Source organism: Oryctolagus cuniculus, chromosome 12, assembly GCF_051225735.1.
Source record: "Oryctolagus cuniculus isolate XC-2025 breed Fujian yellow rabbit chromosome 12, ASM5122573v1, whole genome shotgun sequence".
Lineage (NCBI taxonomy): Eukaryota > Metazoa > Chordata > Mammalia > Lagomorpha > Leporidae > Oryctolagus > Oryctolagus cuniculus.
The window spans coordinates 67,905,717-67,925,242 of NC_142878.1; the positions used below are offsets into that span (position 1 = coordinate 67,905,717).

General features: G+C 52.7%; 1 protein-coding gene across 1 annotated transcript in view; it reads left to right on the forward strand.

Annotated features, from left to right (window-relative positions):
- SORD (sorbitol dehydrogenase) overlaps positions 1-18,164 on the forward strand; it is a 32,950-nt gene extending 14,786 nt beyond the window's left edge. The window contains exons 3-9 of the mRNA XM_008269076.5: positions 226-390; positions 4,391-4,550; positions 8,876-8,994; positions 12,765-12,830; positions 13,501-13,676; positions 15,654-15,775; positions 16,572-18,164. Of these exons, the coding sequence (XP_008267298.3) occupies positions 226-390; positions 4,391-4,550; positions 8,876-8,994; positions 12,765-12,830; positions 13,501-13,676; positions 15,654-15,775; positions 16,572-16,737 (974 nt within the window). The 3' untranslated portion in view covers positions 16,738-18,164. The remainder of the gene's footprint in view (positions 1-225; positions 391-4,390; positions 4,551-8,875; positions 8,995-12,764; positions 12,831-13,500; positions 13,677-15,653; positions 15,776-16,571) is intronic.
- The last annotated feature ends 1,362 nt before the right edge of the window (positions 18,165-19,526 follow it).

A 19,526-nucleotide genomic window follows, 5' to 3' on the forward strand; every position in this document is an offset into this window, starting at 1 on the left:
GCCCTCACGTGCCATTCACGTGCTCCAAGGAGGCTGTTGGTTTGCCTTCTGAGACTTTACGAGGCTCTCCGTGTAGCGTGTTCCAGTCAGTGGTCTACACTGTGCACCTGGCCTCGGAAACTCACACCTCTGCCCTGCGCGGAGCCGGGGAGTCGCTGGGTGCCTGCGCGCTGGAGGGGCGGTTCTCCCCCTCACTTGTCTCCTCCCTCTCCCATCCCCCCTCAGAGGTGCTGCTGAAGATGCATTCCGTGGGGATCTGCGGTTCAGACGTCCACTACTGGCAGCACGGCCGGATCGGGGATTTTGTCGTGAAGAAGCCAATGGTGCTGGGGCATGAAGCTGCAGGAACCGTCGTCAAAGTGGGATCCTCGGTGACACACCTCAAACCAGGTCAGCCACGTCCACCTGCTGGGCTCTGCTCCAGATTCTAGCAACACTGGTGTCCCACGGTTTTCTCCACTCCCCACCCCACCCCCCACCTCGTCACAAATTTTTATATTTAGCAGTAAAAATGAGTCTAGAACAACACAAGGCACTATGGTGAAATAACTATGAAAAGGCATTTGTTGTGGGCAGAGGTAGTTAAAGAAGCTCCGGCAGGAGACTGATTTTTTTTTTTTAAGATTATTTATTTGAGGGGCCGGCACTGTGGCATAGTGGGTGGAGCCACCACCTGCAGTGCCGGCATCCCATGTGGGTGCTGGTTCGTCCTGGCTGCTCCACTTCCGATACAGCTCTCTGCTGTGGCCTGGGAAAGCAGTAGAAAATGACCCAGGTCCTTAGGCCCCTGCACCCATGTGGGAGGCCTGGAGTAGGATCCTGGCTCCTGGCTTCGGATTGGCACAGCTCTGGCTGTTGTGGCCAGTTGGGGAGTGAGCCAGCAGATGGAAGACCTTTCTCTCTCTTTCTCTCTCTCTCTCTGCCTCTAGTCTTTCTGTGTAATGCTGACTTTCAAATAAATAAATGAATCTTTTTAAAAATGATTTATTTATTTGAAAGACAGATTTATAGAGAGAGTGAGGTAGAGACAGAGAGAGAGAGATCATCCTTCCTCTGGTTCACTCCCCAAATGGCCACAACGGCCAGGGCTGGGCTGGGCTAGGCCCAAGCCAGGAGCTAGGAGCTTCTTCTGGTCTCCCACATGGGTACAGGGGCCCAAGTACTTGGGCCTTCTTCCACTGCTTTCCCAGGCACTTTAGCAGGGAGCTGGATAAGAAGTGGAGCAGCTTGGGACTGTAGGCAGAGGCTTAACCTTCTACTCCACATGCCAACCCCTAAAAATTTTTATTTATTTGAAAGACTAAGACAGACAGAGATCTTTCTTCTTCTGGTTCTCTCCCCAAATGCCTGCAACAACCAGAGCTGGGCCAGGCTGAAGCCATGAACCAGGAACTCAATCTAGCTCCTACATGGGTGGCAGGGACCCAAATCTCCAGCCGTTGCCCACTGCCTTCCAGGGTGCTCACTCGAAGGAAACTGGAATCGGGGCAGAGCCGGAACTTGATCCTCCAATATGAGATGTGGGTGTTCCAAGTGGCGGCTTCACCACTGTGCCAGACACCACCCCCTGGGTACTTTTGACACAAAAAGACTCATAAAAATAGCTTACTATGTCTGCGCTGAATAAACGCCAGACCTATGGGTTCTTAGCAGGCTCCTCACATTGTCCTCAGGCTCAGGAGGTCCCTAATTCCTCTAGTCCAGAGGTCAAACTGTGCGGCCCCCTAAGCTCCCATCCTATCTCCATCTCATTGGTTTATGGTGAGGAAGAAGCAAACTTTTGTGATGCGCTTCACCTGGTGCGCACCTGATGCTCCGGAAGCGGCAGGTCTTGCTGTGCTGTGCCACCACTGGGAAACTGTATCCTGTAGGCGTGAGCACTTCTTCCCAATAGGCCCCGGTGCTCAGGTTCCTCCGGCGGGAGGGGCCCTGCAGGGCACTGCCTCCCTCTCCTTCAGCCATCATCGGTCCCCAGCTTTGTTCCTGGCTGCCAGCGGGGCAGCTTTCTCCTCCTTGCTGTGGAGCTGGCACCTCAGCTCAGGCAGGAGGCTCCACTGGGGTTTCTAGCACAGCCTCTGATTAGCTGGTGTGAGTCACTGCTCACGTTCAGGCGGAGTTAAAATCCAGCTAGAACGCTGGCATGTTGCAACGCCTGCAGTATAAAACCTCCTGCAAGTCTGCTCTTGATTTGCAAGCATGGAGGCCGCCTGCTGGAGTTCTGAGCAGGGCTGGGTGCTGGCATCAAGACCATCTGCACCGTCCCCGAGCCTCAGGGTGACCACTTGCCTTGAATTGTTCATTCCTTTCTCCCTTTCCTTTACAGCATAATAGACTACTCTCTGACCAACAGCGTTCATTTGTCACATCCTAGGACAGTTGTCACCAGTAAGCAATGCCCCCCCCCTTTTTTTTTTACAGGCAGAGTGGACAGTGAGAGAGAGAGAGAGACAGAGAGAAAGGTCTTCCTTTGCCATTGGTTCACCCTCCAATGGCTGCCACGGCCGGCGCACTGCGCTGGTCTCCCATGGGGTGCAGGGCCCAAGTACTTGGGCCATCCTCCACTGCACTCCCTGGCCACAGCAGAGAGCTGGCCTGGAAGAGGGGCAACTGGGACAGAATCCGGCGCCCGGACCGGGACTAGAACCCAGTGTGCCGGCGCCGCAAGGCGGAGGATTAGCCTAGTGAGCTGCGGCGCTGGCCAGCAATGCCCTTCTAAGATGCTAGTAACACTGGTGTCCCATCGTTTTGTCCCCCCCAGTCATAAATTCTATGTTTAGCAGTAAACATTTCTCTAGCATAACACAAGGCACCATGGAGAAATAAAATATGGAGCAGAACATTCATTAACCCCAAGGCACACTTGTCCAAGATGAGAAGGCAAGATATGCTTTAAAAAAAAAAGCAAACAAAATTAGGAAACTGGAAACAGTTGTCTATCAGTAGGAGAGTGGCTGAGCTAACTGTGGGCTACTCACAATGGAGCACTATGCAGCCATAAAAAAGAATGGATTGTTGATAGCATCACAACATGGAGTAACCGGAGAACATGAGGATGAGGGAAAGAAGCCAGATGCAAATATGTGCATTGTGTTTAATTCCATGATGTTCTAGAACAGATAGTACTAAGCTATGGTGAAAAAAACCACAGAACATTGGTTGCCTGTGTGTGTTTGTATGTGTGTGTGTGTGTGTGTGTGTGTAGAGGTGAAATTGACTGAAGGGACACACAAAGGAATTTAATTTCTGAGGTAGTAGTGATGTTCTGTGTCTTGATGTGTTACACAAGTAAATGCATTTATCAAAATTCATCCACTGGTCCACTTAAGACTTGGGCATTTCCTTATGTCAAAAGTTTACCTTAAAAAAAAAAGCTGTAAACAAAGATTGAGCTCTAGTTGCTGATGTACAGGTTGACGTGTTGTAGGGTGAAATGTACTGATGCCTACAGCCTACTTTGAAATGCATCAGGAAAGAAGATGCATTGATGGCTGGGGGAGACACGGGCAGATGGGACAGAGGGTTGGGTGGAGAGATACAAGACGAAGCCAACACAGCTAAAATTCCCTGAAGAATCTAGGTGGGGGGGGAGGGGTAGCTGCATTTCACCGTACAATTCTTTGAACTTTGCTGTATATTGGGAAATTTTCATAAAGGAAAAACAAAACAAAACAAGAGAGCAATGCTCAGGCTATTTCCAAGCAGGGGTAGTGAGGTGTGGAGTGTGACAAGCCTTGCATATTATTTTCCGTACTGGAGTCTGAGGCTTCTACAGGTGCTCGGCCTTTGAGATTCTGCTAACCAGGAAGCAGCTGACTCCTAGCTTATTGCCTAAACACAGCCAGACTGAACTTCAAACGTGCCATGATTATGAGTCTCAGCTCTGTAGAGCCCTTCTCCATATTTTCACAACAGACAAAGAAAAAAAGATGTGCAAACCCCAGATAAACTCCTCTTTTGCTTCAGTTTGAGAAGGAGAACCAGACCTGGCCTGGCTTGCAGATGGGCCTGCTTCTGTGCTTCCCAAGCTGGGAAGTGACTGTGGAGCCAGAGGGCAGCGGTGGCTTTTCACACGAGTTAGAAAAGAGCAGGTGCAACCTGGCAGTCTGCAGGGATGTGGGCTGATCCTTTCCCCAAGTTGGAGCTGCATCTGCTCTCCCTTGGATGCACCGATATGCTGGGCTTGCCTCGGACACCCGGGTCCCCAAGGAGGAGGGCGGCTCAGCAGCTGCATTGTTCTGTCCCCAGGCCCTGCCCACGAGCCTGCATGCCTTCACAGCGCCTCTGCCCTGGCTCTTGTTTTCAAAGATCAGAAAACCAGGAACCAGGCCAAGGAGGAGGCAGGCTCTGCTTCCACTCTTGGGCTCGGTCATGTCTTAGTTTTCCTCTCCAGGTGATCGTGTTGCCATCGAGCCTGGCGCCGTCCGAGAAAATGATGAATACTGCAAGGCCGGCCGCTACAACCTGTCGCCCACCATCTTCTTCTGTGCCACACCCCCTGATGACGGGAACCTCTGCCGCTTCTACAAACACAATGCAAACTTCTGTTACAAGTCAGTGCCTGTGGCCCCAGCATGCTGCTGGACCTCTCTCCCTCCTTTTGTTTAGTGACCTTTCTTCTAGTTTCCCATAGTGATTTCTACATTCTTTTTAGTTCATATTTTTTTTCTTTTTTTAATTAATTAATTAATTAATCAATTTTTAACAGGCAGAGTTAGACAGTGAGAGAGAGAGACAGAGAGAAAGGTCTTCCTTCCCTTGGTTCACCCTCCAAATGGCTGCTACGGCCAGCACTGCGCCGATCCAAAGCCAGGAGCCAGGTGCTTCCTCCTGGTCTCCCATGAGGGTGCAGGGCCCAAGCACCTGGGCCATCCCCCACTGCCTTCCCGGGCCACAGCAGAGAGCTGGAGTGGAAGAGGAGCAACCGGGACTAGTACCCGGCGCCCATATGGGATGCCGGCACTGCAGGCGGAGGATTAACCAAGTGAGCCACGGCACCTGCCCCATTAGTTCATAATTTTTTTTTTTTTTTTGACAGGCAGAGTGGACAGTGAGAGAGAGAGAGAGAAAGGTCTTCCTTTGCTGTTGGTTCACCCTCCAATGGCCACCACAGCTGGTGCACTGTGGCCCGTGCACCACACCGATCCGAAGGCAGGAGCCAGGTGCTTCTCCTGGTCTCTCATGGGGTGCAGGGCCCAAGCACTTGGGCCATCCTCCACTGCACTCCCGGGCCACAGCAGAGAACTGGCCTGGAAGAGGGGCAACTGGAACAGAATCCAGCGCCCTGACCGGGACTAGAACCCGGTGTGCCGGAGCCGCAGGCAGAGGATTATCCTATTGAGCCTCGGCGCCGGCCTAGTTCATAATTTTTAAAGAAGATTTATTTATTTGAAAGGAAGAGTTACAAGACAGAGACAAAGAGGTCTTCCATCTGCTGGTTCACTCCCCAGGTGGCCACAATGGCCAAGGCTGGGCCAGGCCAAAGCCAGGAGCCAGGAACTTCATCTGGGTCTCCCGTGTGGGTGGTAGGGGCCCAAGCACTTGTGCCTTGTCCCACTGCTTTCCCAAGCCATTAGCAGGGAGCTGGATCAGAAGCAGAGCAACTAGGATTCGGATCGGCAATCACGTGAGATGCTGTCAAGCAGTGGTTTAACCACAGTGCCAGCCCCTCGGCTCATGACTGTAAACATAAGGCTTCACCTGTCAGGCCTGCCCTTCTTGGTGGCATTCAGTGAGGGTAGCCATACTAGGACTAAGCCTGACCCGCAGTGCTTGGTTTTAGTCTTCCAGTCTGACTTTCCCTCATCTATAGCGACAACAGGAAATTCTTGCTGAAATCACTCCCTCCCTTCCCTCCAGCTGTTCTGGAGAGAGAACTCGTCCTGTCTTATCTTCTGTTATTGGTTTCCACCACAACCACCAGAAAGGTGTTGTTCTCGATGACCTTGAGAACAGCAAACAATCACAACAGCAACTGACATGCAAGTGTGGCCCAGGGCACGCAGGCTGGGATGGGGCCCAATCCCTCCTAGCAAGTAACGTTGCGGGAGTGACTTAACCCTCCCCTCCCCTGCTTCGGTTTCATTTAATCACTAGAAGATTAAATAAGGCAATGCATGTAAGTCACAATTATGACTACTAAGTACCTGCCCTTGTACCAATAAGCACTTTGCATGCCTTATCTTATTTAACCTTCCCAAGAATAATGGTGAGGTGGGCGCTCTGACTGCAGTTTAATGCAAGGGTTGACTGGGGCAGAAAGAGGCTAATTGAGGTACAGAGCAGAACTAGGAGTCAACTGGGAACCTGCCCTGTGCCCACTGCCCCACCCCAGCTCGTGCCTGCGATGGTCTTGAGGTGAGAAGTTGTGTCAGGGAGAAGCCCAGTGTTGCCCCTTCTGCACGGGATGCTGATGTGCCGCTCCCCTCTCACCTGGCCCAAGTGCATTTTGTTTCCACCTCAGCCTGGCCCCACCAGTGCCTTGGCCAGTGGAAGCCAGATGCCAGCCACAGGGGCAGGGTGACAGATTTGGGTTTTTCTAGTGCCCACTGGAAGCCTTGAGAGCAGTCGCAGGCCAGAGACCTTGCGATGAGTTTAAGTCAACAGCCAAGCCTGTTCTAGAAGAAAGCAGGTTATCTGGACAGAGCCTGCATTTCAACTAATGCTTCCTGGATCAGCTCATCTTTTCCTGGGCCCTTTCCAAGTCAAGGCGCCAAACCACATTTTCAAGGAAGGCAGAACATCATAGAAGCAGAACTCAAGACTAACCAGTGGGCTCTGCCACTTACCAACTGTGAGCCCTTGAGCAAGTTCCTTAAATTATACAGGCATAACTTCAAAATCCTGGCCTGTCAAATGGAGGTGATCACAGCACCTCCCTCTCAGACTTGTGAATACGATTCGAAGAGAAAGCACTCGGCATGAGCACCGAGATGTGTCATAGCCATGGTCTTATGGTCTGGGGGATGGATGTGCAGGATCTGGCCTAGTGCTGAGGTTGAGGTGATGTGTAAGGAATGGCAGAGGGTGGTGGAGGGGCTGAGGGGGGTCCCTGGGGGCTGTGTACTCTGCCTCCTGCCCCTCCTTTCTTTCAAGGGTCCTTTCTGGCCTGGGCTGTGGCCCTCCCCTCTGATGTGTTTTAGAGGATTCCTGCACAGCCACGGCTGCTGTATTTTCCCACTCATCTGTTTTCTTTCCATTTCCCTGCTTCCCCCCGGGCTACTTGATCGCCCTCGGTCCCCCTTTGCTTACCCCTGAGCCAAGCTGCCTTGTCATTCTCTGGGGGTTATAAAGTCTTAAAAGGCTAAGGCTGGGAGGAAACTTTGAGTATTCCCATCCCCATCCCCAATCCCATCTCTCCCGGATGTTCTTATTCTGAAGAGAATAAAGAGGGGAGGTGTGGGGCTCACTCATTTCCCAACTAAGGATCCCATCCCCCCACCCCTACCCAGCTCAGGGCCATTCTGAGCTCAGAGGGAGGCCTAGATGTGAAGGGACAGGCATGTCTGAGAGTGCTTGCTGGGGTCTCTGAGAGAGTCGTGGCTCCTCATTATTTCACTTGGAACCTGTTCCCCTTTGCAGACTTGATGCCTGTGGGGTGGTGAATAGAAGAGGTGTGGACAACAGTCAGAGCACAGGAGCGGGCGGGGGTGGGAGGAGTGGACGGGGAGGGGAGTGGGGAGGAGAGAAGCAGCGTGGTGGTGGCGACCATGGGCCTCGTGATTTGTTCAGCTAAGGATTGGGCACAGTGGCACTGTGAGCACAGGCACAAGGCTGGGATGCCACCTTCCCTTCTGGAACCAGAGGGTTTTTCTGTGCCTGCATCCAAAGGTGCTGAGGGCTCTGGATGAATCCTGGGCACTGAGGAACTTGCAGAGTTTGGATATTAGCTACAGAGCTGCTTGTACCAAGAGGCAGCTGAGGTGAGCCAGGCAGACGCCATGGAATCAGAGACCCGGGTTTAAGTTCTGTTTGCCAGCCTGGTAACCTTGGGCGAATCTCTCAATGTCACTGACATTCTGTTTCCTCCTCTGCAAAAGAAAGGTAAAAATAAAGCCTGCCCTTCCTGCCTGGCCGGGCTATCCCGAGGATTAAATGAGATAACGGGCGAGAAAGCTCTCTAATCCGTAAAGCCTTCTGCAAATGTTTACTGTCATCCTCCAGTGGGCCTGTTGATGGGGCTGAGATGCCAGGAGGCTCAGAAGTAAAAACCAAGAACCCGTGGTGAATGTGACACAGCGTTTAATCAGCTGTGTGGGACAGGTCCGTCCTAACCATTCCCAGGGGAGCCAGGCAGCTGCTGTCATCAGGTGTGGCTCTCCTGGAAGATGTCCTCTGGGGGACAGGGAAACAGAGTGGCACCTGTGCAGTTGTGGATGGCTGAGGCAGAAGTGCTGCCACAGGGAGAAGCCATGAGATGCTGGAATGCAGCCAGCCAGCCTCTGGTTAAATGAACTTCTCATTGATTGATGCCAACCGCCCCACCCCTTAGCTTGGCTGGCACATTGGAGAAAACATATTCACATTCCCTGAACTGATTTCCTCCGAGAAAACCATTTTCAGATAGGGGTGATGCACGTGGGTACTGGAACCCAAGTATGTCTGACTTCTAATGTGGACCCTTTGAGCCCCTCCCTAGCTTTGAACCTTGGGGGATAAGTCATTTAACCCTCCAACCCTCAGTCTCCTCACCTGTAAAACTGGAGTGGTGGTACCTGCCACAGAACTGCCCCAAGGATTTGCGTGAAGATGCAGTTTGCTTAGTGCACCTAAGTAAATGCTCAATGAATCTCAACTGTTATTGTTACTGTGACCTTGTGAGTGCACAATATGATACAGTCAACCCCCTAGACCTAACCGGTGCCGAATGACTCTGCAGGCTTCCTGACAGTGTCACCTTTGAGGAAGGAGCCCTCATTGAGCCGATGTCTGTGGGGATCCATGCCTGCCGGCGAGGTGGCGTCACCCTGGGGAACAGTGTCCTTGTGTGCGGAGCCGGTAAGGAGATGACACTTTGGTTATGAGTTCATTCACTGGGGACACAGGGACCCCTCTTCTCATTTCATCCCCCCTCCAAGGACTGCGATTGGTCTAGAACCTCTCTGGGTAGGGGAGGGTTATAGAGTCCCATTCCCTCCATGATCAGTACTTGGCTAAATAAATATCTGCAACATGACAGCGACTAATGCTACATTTCCTGGGCAATGTAATCCTTTTGCCTCTTTATTTGCTTATTTATTTCTCCATTTGAGAGAGAGAGAGACATTCTGCTGGTTCATCCTCCGAATGGCAGCTGATGTCCAGAGCTGGGGCAGGGCAGAAGCCACGGAGCTGGGAACACAGACTGGCTCTCCCGCATGGGTGGTAGGAACCCAACTACCTGAGCCACGACCACTGCATCTGCAGGAATCTGGAATTAGGAGCCTGGGCTGGAACTCAGATGCAGGCACTCTGACGGGGAATGCAGGCATCCTAACCAGCGCCTTCACCGCCAGGCCAAACGCCTACCTCTCTTGTTCTCTCAAAACACGAGTCTTGTGATTGTTTCTGAACTCCTCCCAAGAAGCTAGGGCAGTATTTGTTGGGAGTAAAGGGAGGAGGGCAAATTTTGGAACTTTAAATCATACCAGAGCAATGACTGCCTCGTCGTATCCACAAGGGAGGCGGGGCCCATTCTCCTGGCCAGCGAGCCTGCGCTCTGCCTCCAGTGGGGCTGCAGCTCCCTGCCGTCTCCTGCTCCCTGCTTCCAGCCCCCCAGAACCAAGCCCAGCAGCCTCGGTCCAACTCAGGCCGGGGATCCAGACAGCATCTCCCCTTTTGGTGGCTATGATCTGGCCTTTCTCGTGCACATGTGGGAGTGACTTGCCCTGGCAGGGCTCTCTGCAGAGAAGTGATGGGAGAAGAGCGGATTTGCCCCAGGGAGCCAGCAGGCTGCAGGACTCAGGACATGGGGTCTTTTAAAATCTGCACAAATAGGCCGGCGCCACGGCTCACTAGGCTAATCCTCCGCCTTGCGGCGCCGGCACACCGGGTTCTAGTCCCGGTCGGGGCTCCAGATTCTGTCCCGGTTGCCCCTCTTCCAGGCCAGCTCTCTGCTGTGGCCCGGGAGTGCAGTGGAGGATGGCCCAAGTGCTTGGGCCCTGCACCCCATGGGAGACCAGGAGAAGCACCTGGCTCCTGCCATTGGATCAGTGCAGTGCGCTGGCCGCGGCGGCCATTGGAGGGTGAACCAATGGCAAAAGGAAGACCTTTCTGTCTCTCTCTCTCTCACTGTCCACTCTGCCTGTCAAAAAAAAAAAAAAAATCTGCACAAATAATCATTTGCCATAGAAAAGGAAAACAAGCTACATATACACCACACACACGTGCATACATATATGCACATGCACACACACACACAGAATTCCTACTAGCCTGAAAGAACCACTTAACATTTTAGTGCAGAATCTTTTCATTTTGTTTTTTTTTTAATGAGACTATACTAAATATGCTCTTTTTTTAAGATTTATTTATTTGAAAGTCAGAGTTGCACAGAGAGAGGAGAGGCAGAGAGAGAGAGAGAGAGAGAGAGGTCTTCCATCCGATGGTTCACTCCCCAGATGGCCTCAACAGCCGGAGCTGCGCTGATCCGAAGCCGGGAGCCAGGAGCTTCTTCCCAGTCTCACACAGGGGTGAAGGAGCCCAAGGACTTGGGCCATCTTCTACTGCTTTCCTAGGTCATAGCAGAGAGCTGGATTGGAAGAGGAGCAGCCGGGACTAGAACCGGCACCCATATGGGATGTCGGTACTTCAGGCCAGGGCTTTAACCCACTGTGCCACAGCACCAGGCCCTAAATATGCTCTTTTTGCCTATTCTTTTTGAAAAAAAAAATCAAAATATTGTGAATTTTCCCATGCTGTAGCAGAGTTATGACATCATTTTTAAAAACTGTAATATCCCCCTACAGTTTAGTTAACTAGTCACCCTTTTTTGGACATTTCAGGTATTATTTTCCAGTGTTTGACTTTTTTTTTTTTTTTTGGACAGGCAGAGTGGACAGTGAAAGAGAGAAACAGAGAGAAAGGTCTTCCTTTGCCATTGGTTCACCCCTCCAATGGCCTCTGCAGCCAGCACGCTGTGGCTGGCGCACCGCGCTGATCTGAAGCCTGGAGCCAGGTGCTTCTCCTGGTCTCCCAGGGACTAGAACCTGGTGTGCCAGCACCACAGGCGGATTAGCCTATTGAGCCGCAGCGCCGGCCCAGTGTTTAACTTTCTAGAGGAACTCACAAAATTGTTTTTAAAGGAGCATGTGCAAAAAGCAAACCCCCTCAGAGATTCTGCATTGCCTCATTTGGGGGGGCGCAGGTTTTTTGATGTTGTGGCTTAGGTAACAGAAACGCAGGGCCTCACAATTGTGGAGGACACAAGTCCAGAACCAGGTGTTGGCAGGGGTGCTGCTTCTGAGGACCAGGAGGGAGGGGCCTGCTCCAGCTTGTGGAAGGCCATTTTCCTGCTCCCCGTAAGTGGGCATGGCCTGTAGACACCGCAGGGAAGCGGGTGATCTCGGGCACCTGAGAATCTTGGAGCCGCTTGAGCAACAGGGTCAACCCAGGGAGCCAGCTCACTTGAGGATACCGCCCCCTCAGGCTGAGCCTCAGAGATCCCCGGGAAGAGTGTGTGTCTCCTTGGAGTGCAGTGGTGGGTTCTCAGGAAGGTGGGGTCACACGGGAAAGCATCTGGACTCCCCGAGACTCCTTATTCACTAACAAAGTGCACGCTTCCTTCGACCCTCTGGTTCTTTGAGTTTAGCTCCAAGAAGTGCCCCAGGAGAAACAGAACCGAGCTCCAAGTATTTCCCATAAACAATTCTCTGTGCATTTGCTCACTTCTGGTCTCAACAGCAGCTGTTTTTTTTTAAAATTTTTATTTATTTTTTACAATTTTTTTGACAGGCAGAGTGGACAGTGAGAGAGAGAGAGACAGAGAGAAAGGTCTTCCTTTGCTGTTGGTTCACCCTCCAGTGGCCGCCACAGCCGGCACGCTGCAGCCAGTGCACTGCGCTGATCCGATGGCAGGAGCCAGGTGCTTCTCCTGGTCTCCCATGTGGGTGCAGGGCCCAAGCACCTGGGCCATCCTCCACTGCACTCCCTGGCCACAGCAGAGAGCTGGCCTGGAAGAGGGGCAACCGGGACAGAACCTGGCACCCTGACCGGGACTAGAACCCGGTGTGCCGGCGCCACAAGGTGGAGGATTAGCCTATTGAGCTGCGGCGCCGGCGTCAACAGTAGCTGTTAATGTCTCATTGTGTGCATGGCACTGGGATAGGTTCTAGGGGCACAAGAAAGATATGGTTCCTGTCTGTGGCCTGGACAAAGGGGAGGGCTGATGTCTAATAATTCACAAACACAGGGTGGGCACTGGAGTGCAGTGGGTTAAGCTGCCCCTTGGGATGCCTACGTCCTATGGAGTGCCTGGTACTGGGTCCTGGCTGCTCTGCGTCTAGTCAGCTTCCTGCTAATTCACCTAGGAAGCAGAAATGATGGCCAAAGACTTGGGTTCCTGCCACCATGTGGAAGATCCAGACTGAGTTCCTGGCTCCTGGCTTCACTCTGCCCCAGTCCTGGCTGTTCCAGGCATTTGGGGAACAAACCAGCGGATGGAAAGTCTTTCTCTCTTTCTCTTTCTCTCTGTCACTCTGCCTTTCAAATGAAAGAATGAATGAATGAATAACCAAATCTTGAAAAACAATAACAATTCACAAACATCCCCCATCTTCTGCTTTGTTTAGGACCAGTCGGGCTGCTCACTTTGCTCGTGGCCAAGGCCATGGGAGCGGGTCAGGTAGTGGTGACTGGTAAGAGGCTTTCTTCTTAAAGTTCCTTCCGGGGGAAATAGCTGGGCTCGTAGTCTGGGCCTGGGACATGAGACCTACTTGCTTTCTGAGCTACTGGGTTTCTGAAGAGCTCCTGTCTTGTCTCCGGTGTCCAGGGCTGAAAAGCCCACCCAGGCATGAGCCGCTGAGAGCTCAGAACAAGGCGCTCTTGTGAAGAGGGGAGTGGAATTTTGTATGTGGGCCTCAGCTGCCTGTATTGGCCCCTTGGTCCTAAGAGGAGGTTCTGCCCTGGATCTGTTGGATCTCAGGAGGGAAAGGTGTGTGAGGTGCTGTGTGGTTTGGGTGGGAGGCATGGAGGGATGTGAGTATGAATATGTGAGTATGAATGTGTGAGGAGAGGTTTTCTGGGAAAGTGTGGAATGCTATGAGAGCGTGTGCAGGCAAGCACTGTGCAGCATGTAGGAGGGTGTGCATCTGTGTTTTGTGTGAGGAGAGGTTGATCTGGGAGTGTGTGTGTGTGTAGCTGCCTGGGCTATGGGGCAGTAAGGGTGCGAGGAGCCCATGTGTTGGGCACAGCGACACAACCTACTTCCCCGAGCTTTGCTGCCATCAGATCCTGCCCCTCCACTTTACTCTCTTCCTAACCCATCATCCGCTTTCTTAGTTTGAAAGAAACTCTGTTCACCTTCAGATCTGTCTGCTTCTCGGCTGTCCATGGCCAAGGAAGTCGGGGCCGATTTCGTCCTCCAGATCTCCAAGGAGAGCCCTAAGGAAGTGGCCAGCAAAGTGGAAGGGCTGCTGGGGCATAAGCCAGACGTGACCATCGAGTGCACGGGGGCAGAGGCCGCCATCCAGGCGGGCATCTACGTGAGTGAGCCCGGGGCAGCCTGCCGGTGGGGGAGAGGGCACAGGGCAGAAGCGAGGAGCTCACTGACTTGCTGTCTGGCCCCCAGGCAGGACAGGTTCATCTCCTGGCATCTCTGTTGTCTTAGATGTGCCCCCTGCGAGGTAGTAACATCCGCCTTTGTCTTCACTGAGGCAGCATAGAGTTCAAACAAGATAACAGACAAGCTTGGGACTTGAAAACTGTCACCTGCCAGACCTTTAGGATGGAGCTGCTTTCAAGATCCTATCTGTGGCCATAAAAGTAGGAATCTTGACAGAAAGACCACAGGAGGAACAAGGACTGGGGACTGTGCTCTTGGGGAGTGCAGGAAAGCCTTATCTTGGTGGTCTTTAAAAAAAAAAAAGATTTATTTTATTTGATAGTTGGAGTTACAGAGAGAGAGAGGACAGGACAGAGAGAAAGATTTTCCATCCACTGGTTCACTCCCCGAAAGGCTGCACTGCCTGGAGCTATACCAGACCTGAAGCCAGGAGCTTCTTCTGGGTCTCCCACTTGAATGCAGGTGCCCAAGCACTTAGGCCATCTTCTGCTGCTTTCCCAGGCACATTAGTAGGGAGCTGGATCAGAAGTGGCGCAGCCAGGACTCAAACTGACTCCTATATGGGATGCTGGTGTCCCAAACGGCAGCTTTACCCACTATGCCACAGCACCAGCCCCGCTTCTTGTTTATTGAGGAGAAATTGCAGTCTTTGAGGCATGGAGCCCAGTGACAGCTGTGATGCGGGTTAGTCACCAAGTGAGCAGGCTTCTCAGGGTGGACGTTGGCTACTGCTCTGCTCTCTCCCGTGCTAGCCTGACCTGCCCCTGAGCAGCCCCCCAGCAATTCCTGGGAACCTGGCAGGGAGCTGGGGTGGGGGGAGGGAGTGGCATCAAGAGGCCAAGTATGGGCTGGCGCTGCGGCTCACTAGGCTAATCCTCCGCCTTGCGGCGCTGGCACACCGGGTTCTAGTCCCGGTCGGGGCGCCGGATTCTGTCCCGGTTGCCCCTCTTCCAGGCCAGCTCTCTGCTGTGGCCCGGGAGTGCAGTGGAGGATGGCCCAGGTGCTTGGGCCCTGCACCCCATGGGAGACCAGGAAAAGCACCTGGCTCCTGGTTCCTGCCATCGGATCAGCGCGGTGCACCGGTCGCAGCGCGCCGGCCGCGGTGGCCATTGGAGGGTGAACCAACGGCAAAAGGAAGACCTTTCTCTCTGTCTCTCTCTCTCACTGTCCACTCTGCCTGTCAAAAAAAAAAAAAAAAAAAAAAAAAAAAAAAAAAAAAAAAGAGGCCAAGTATGAGAAAAAGGAGGGGAAAGAGAACAAGCCCTGGGTTCTAGGCACTGCTGCGTGCAGGTGTCTACCAGGCGCTGGGTAAGCACCTGCGCTAGCTCCACAAGTCAGCTCCAGCTCCGCACGGGCGACCTCCGGCAGCTTGGGAGGAGCCCCCTTCATCTCCAGATAGAAGAAGTGCTGAGGGTGAAACCATGTTCCTGGAAAACTTCCCAATCGAGAGTGTCCTGTGGCTCTCTCTCATCCTCGACATGTCTGTCCCACTTTTCTAAGGGGGGCAGCAGCATGTCCCAGGCGGCTTGTGAGTGATGCTGCCGCTTCAGTCGAAGCACACCAGGCTGCTCACAGGGCCCTCCCTAGTGCCAGGCCATCTCCTACCCTCATCCTTTCTCACCCACGAGGAGCCTGGCAGGCCGCCACCACTTAACCTGCTGCATCACAGCACTGGCCTAGGGCAAGTGCATTATTTCAGGAACTTTGAAGAAGATAACATCCACTCTGCTGCACCGCTGGGTTTAGTCCCCACATGGAAGAGTTCAGCAGCCAGCAAGGATCGTGTTGCCTGGGATCTCTGGGGTCCCACCTGCCAGGCTCAGAGGGACTGATAGGTTACAGGAAGCGGGAGGTCTACGCTTTCTTCTGAGTTCTCCTGTTTCTGCCTCCTCCCTAGGCCACGCGCTCTGGTGGGACCCTGGTGCTTGTGGGGCTGGGCTCCGACATGACCACCATACCACTGGTGCACGCCGCCCTGCGGGAGGTGGATATCAAGGGCGTGTTTCGATACTGCAACACGTGAGTGTGCTGTGGGTGAGCTGGCTGGCCAGCCGCCAGCAGGACCAGGGCAGGCCCTGTGTGGCCTCTGGGACCAAGAGTTGCTGCCTGTTTATTCATGAGGGGCACTCCCTGGCCGCAGGGACGGCCACGCGATATGATAGGGATCCAGAGGGAGAACACCTACTCCTCTGCAGGAGGGAGGGGATTTAGAGGCAACTCTCGCTGAGTCTCCGCCCCACATCCTCCCTCCCACCCCCCCACCCCCGCCTGCTCTCTTCTCCATGTCCTGAAGTGACCCTGTCTCCACTTTCCCCTTTAAAGGGGAAGAGGAGGACAACAGTAAAAAATCAAGTCCCACCCTGGGGAGAAGGGGCGGTTTAACTGACCCCTCCCACATTCTGCAGCTCCCCTCTCCCTGTGAGGTCCCTCTGTCCCCACTGTCGCCCTCAGCTTTAGAGGCTATAACTCCAGGCCCATCACGGAGCACCAGTGGGTGCGAGTGGCTCAGCTGGGGCTGCCCTTCCTCAGACTGCAGGGCCTCCTTCCCAGTGGCCTCCCTAATAGGGGGATCCAGGCAGAGGGGCAGGAGGGAGGAGAGGGGACAATTGCAGTCAGGCTCCGCACCTGTAAGCCAACTGCAAGGCCAAAGGCTGTTGTGACCTCCGCGGCTGGGCTGTAAACTTGGCCTTGCCGAACAGCAGTGCCATAAGTAAATATGGCTGAGCCAACCCTGGTAGTTTTGGGGGCCTGGCTCTTTTCTCCCTGAAAGCTGATTATAACGTTTGTGATTTTTTTTTCTTTTTCCTTTTTACAGGTGGCCAGTAGCAATTTCCATGCTTGCGTCCAAGTCTGTGAATGTAAAGCCCTTAGTCACTCATAGGTTTCCTCTGGAGAAAGCTCTTGAGGCCTTTGAAACAACCAAGAGAGGACTGGGGGTGAAAATCATGCTTAAGTGTGACCCGGATGACCAGAATCCCTGATGTCCCCTGGGCTCTGCCCCGGTCCCTGCCTCTCAGCGGCTCTGGGCTGAATGGCTGGGCAGGGGTGGGCTTTGATACATAGCCTTCTTCTGAATGATAAGAATAACTAAAATAATTCATATGAGCGGAGAGCCTTACACGGAGGAGCTGGTGTGCCTTAAAGACACAAGCAGGGATGGCTTGGGGGAAGTTGAGGCCAGGATGACCTGTTCATGCTGAACAGAATTTACCAAGTAGAGCAGAGTTGGACAGGCAGGTGCCGGGAACTCCCTTCTTCCTGGCGTGCCTTTGAGTAAGGAGGCAGACCTAGCCCTTGGCTTCCCGGTGCCACAGGGACAGGCTAGGTGGGGAATGGGGGCTTCACAGAAGCAACAATTTCATTGAGATTTAATTGGCCCAGAGGCTGATTTTCATGCAAATCTGTAACTCAGGGGGGATTGTCAGCAGTTGTAGTTTATAGCACAGTGTTTCTACTGATACATGCTTTGGGTTTGATGATAAAAGGAGTGGGACAAAAGGGACTGATTTTCCTGGGTTGGGGATGGCTTAAAAACCCAACGGATGTGTAGAACTGAAACCCACTGTGAGATCAAGCCAGCTTGCATTCCCCAAAGATGGAAACGGTGAGGGCTCGTCTCAGTCAGCACTGCTGGAACAGGGCCTCTTCTGCCCCTGAGAAGTCTGTCCTCTCCTGCGCCAGCCCGGGAACCACCTTCCCAGTACTCCCCATCCCTGCCCTACCGGGCTCCCTTGCTGCTAGGCAACCAGGAGACCTTGCAGGTTTGGTCCAGGCACCTGACTTTCCCCTGCAGAAAGAGCATCTGCTCCAAGGCTCCCTCACTGATTCTTAGATAATTCCATTTCATTTGGGTTATTAGACAGATCCCTTCCCCGTCTCATAGCCACTTAAGGCCTTGCTATCTTTCTGTCTGTCAGAATGACATTTTCTGAACTTGTCTTATTTTAATTGTGGGGTTTTTTCTATGTAAGATTCGGATCCAAACCACATCGTGCCCAATTCGGGCGCTGAAATGATTCATCAAGAATGAGGATATAGTAGCCGTGGTGTAACTTGAGTTGCAGCCTTTAATCCCTCACTTCGGTTGTGGGTGGAGGGTGAGTTTTCTGACCAGGGAAGGCTACGACCAGGGCCTGGAACTCCTCAAACTGTTGTGCATAATCAACTCTGTTGCTGGTGTCTGGCTCTTGCTGCTGTTTATTCTTGTTTAAGGAGGAGTGGATCAAGGTTGCCCACTTCACAGAGGGAAGAATCCCAGGATTTTTGCAGCTGACACATTTTCTGCATCAAATATAATTTCATGGGCTGTAGGAAATTTATGTGAATCACCTCTCATCCTTGCAGCAAAGCCAAAGTGTCTGATTGTTTTACAGATAAGGAAATAAATCAAGTAATGTGCTCAAGGTCACACGCTGCTTTTCCTCTCTCACCCGCTTAAGGAAGGTGGGGTCCTGAGACTTCTGTCCACACATCACTCACATTCACACACTCTCTCACACTCACACACACACACACACACTCAGCGGTCATACAGCCCAGCCCACTTGTTCATTTTCCTCTGAGTCCTGTTTAGCTAGGGCCAGACTCGCCATATGCCCTCTCTCAAAGCTCTCTCCATCCAGCTCCATGGCATCCAAGGCTCCTCTATCATGGAAAGAGGTGGGGAAGGCGTTTGGTGCCGTGGATAACTGGCCTCTCGGCAGACCACATCCCATATTGGAGAGCTGCTGGAACCCGTATTGGGTATGAGTCCCCGCTCATCTTCAGTTCTCACTCCCTGCTGATATGCCTCCTGGGAGGCAGCAGGTGATGACGCAAGCATACGCATCCCTGCCACCCAAGTGGGAGACCCTGATGGAGTTCCCGGCTCCTGGCTTTGGTCTGTCCAAGTCCCAGCTGTTGTGTGCATTTGGGGAGTGAACCAGTAGAGAGAAGATGTCTGTGTCTGTCTACCTTTCGAGTAAAAGATGAAAATAAATAAAAAGAAATTTTCAAAAATTGAATGAGAAAGCATTCTTCCCGTAGAAGTGTCCTGACTGATGTAAGGAAGCCACTGAACATGAAAGGGATCTGGGAGCTGCAGAGAAGAGGGCCACATGCACAGAGATGTGCCACTGATTCACAACCATGCTTAGGCTTCATTTTTTTTTTCTTTTAAGATCCATTTATTTATTTGAAAGGCAGACTTACATAGAGAAGGAGAGACAGAGATCTTCATCCACTGGTTCACTTCCCAAAAGGTCACAATGGCCTGGGCCAGGCTAAAGCCAGGAGCCCAGAACTGCATGCAGTTCTCCCATGTAGGTGCAGGTTCCCAAAGACCTGGGCCATCTTCCACCATCTTCCCAGTTGCATTAGCAGGGAGCTGGATGGGAAGCAGAGCAGATGGAACATGTACCAGCACCTATGTGTGATGCTAGCATCGAGGCAGCAGCTTAACTCACTATACCACAGCGCCAGCCCCAGGATTGATCTTCTAAGCCAATGTCTTGGAGCCTAGTTTCTGGTCTGTTAAATGGGCACACAGGTGATTATGAAGAGCAAAGAAACCTTTGGAAATAGTGCAGGGATTCTCCCCATTTCCAAACCTGAACCTGGCAGCTCTCCAGCTACACATCCCAGCTCCCTGCCAGGGACAGAGCAGGTGGAGGTGGCACAGGTGGTGTGTGTGAGCTAAGACCTGGCTGCTCCATGAGTGACCAGGGCTATGAGGGCCCAAGTTAGAATCACGGAGCTAGAGCCAGGGCTCCCTTTCTTCTGCACCCTTCCA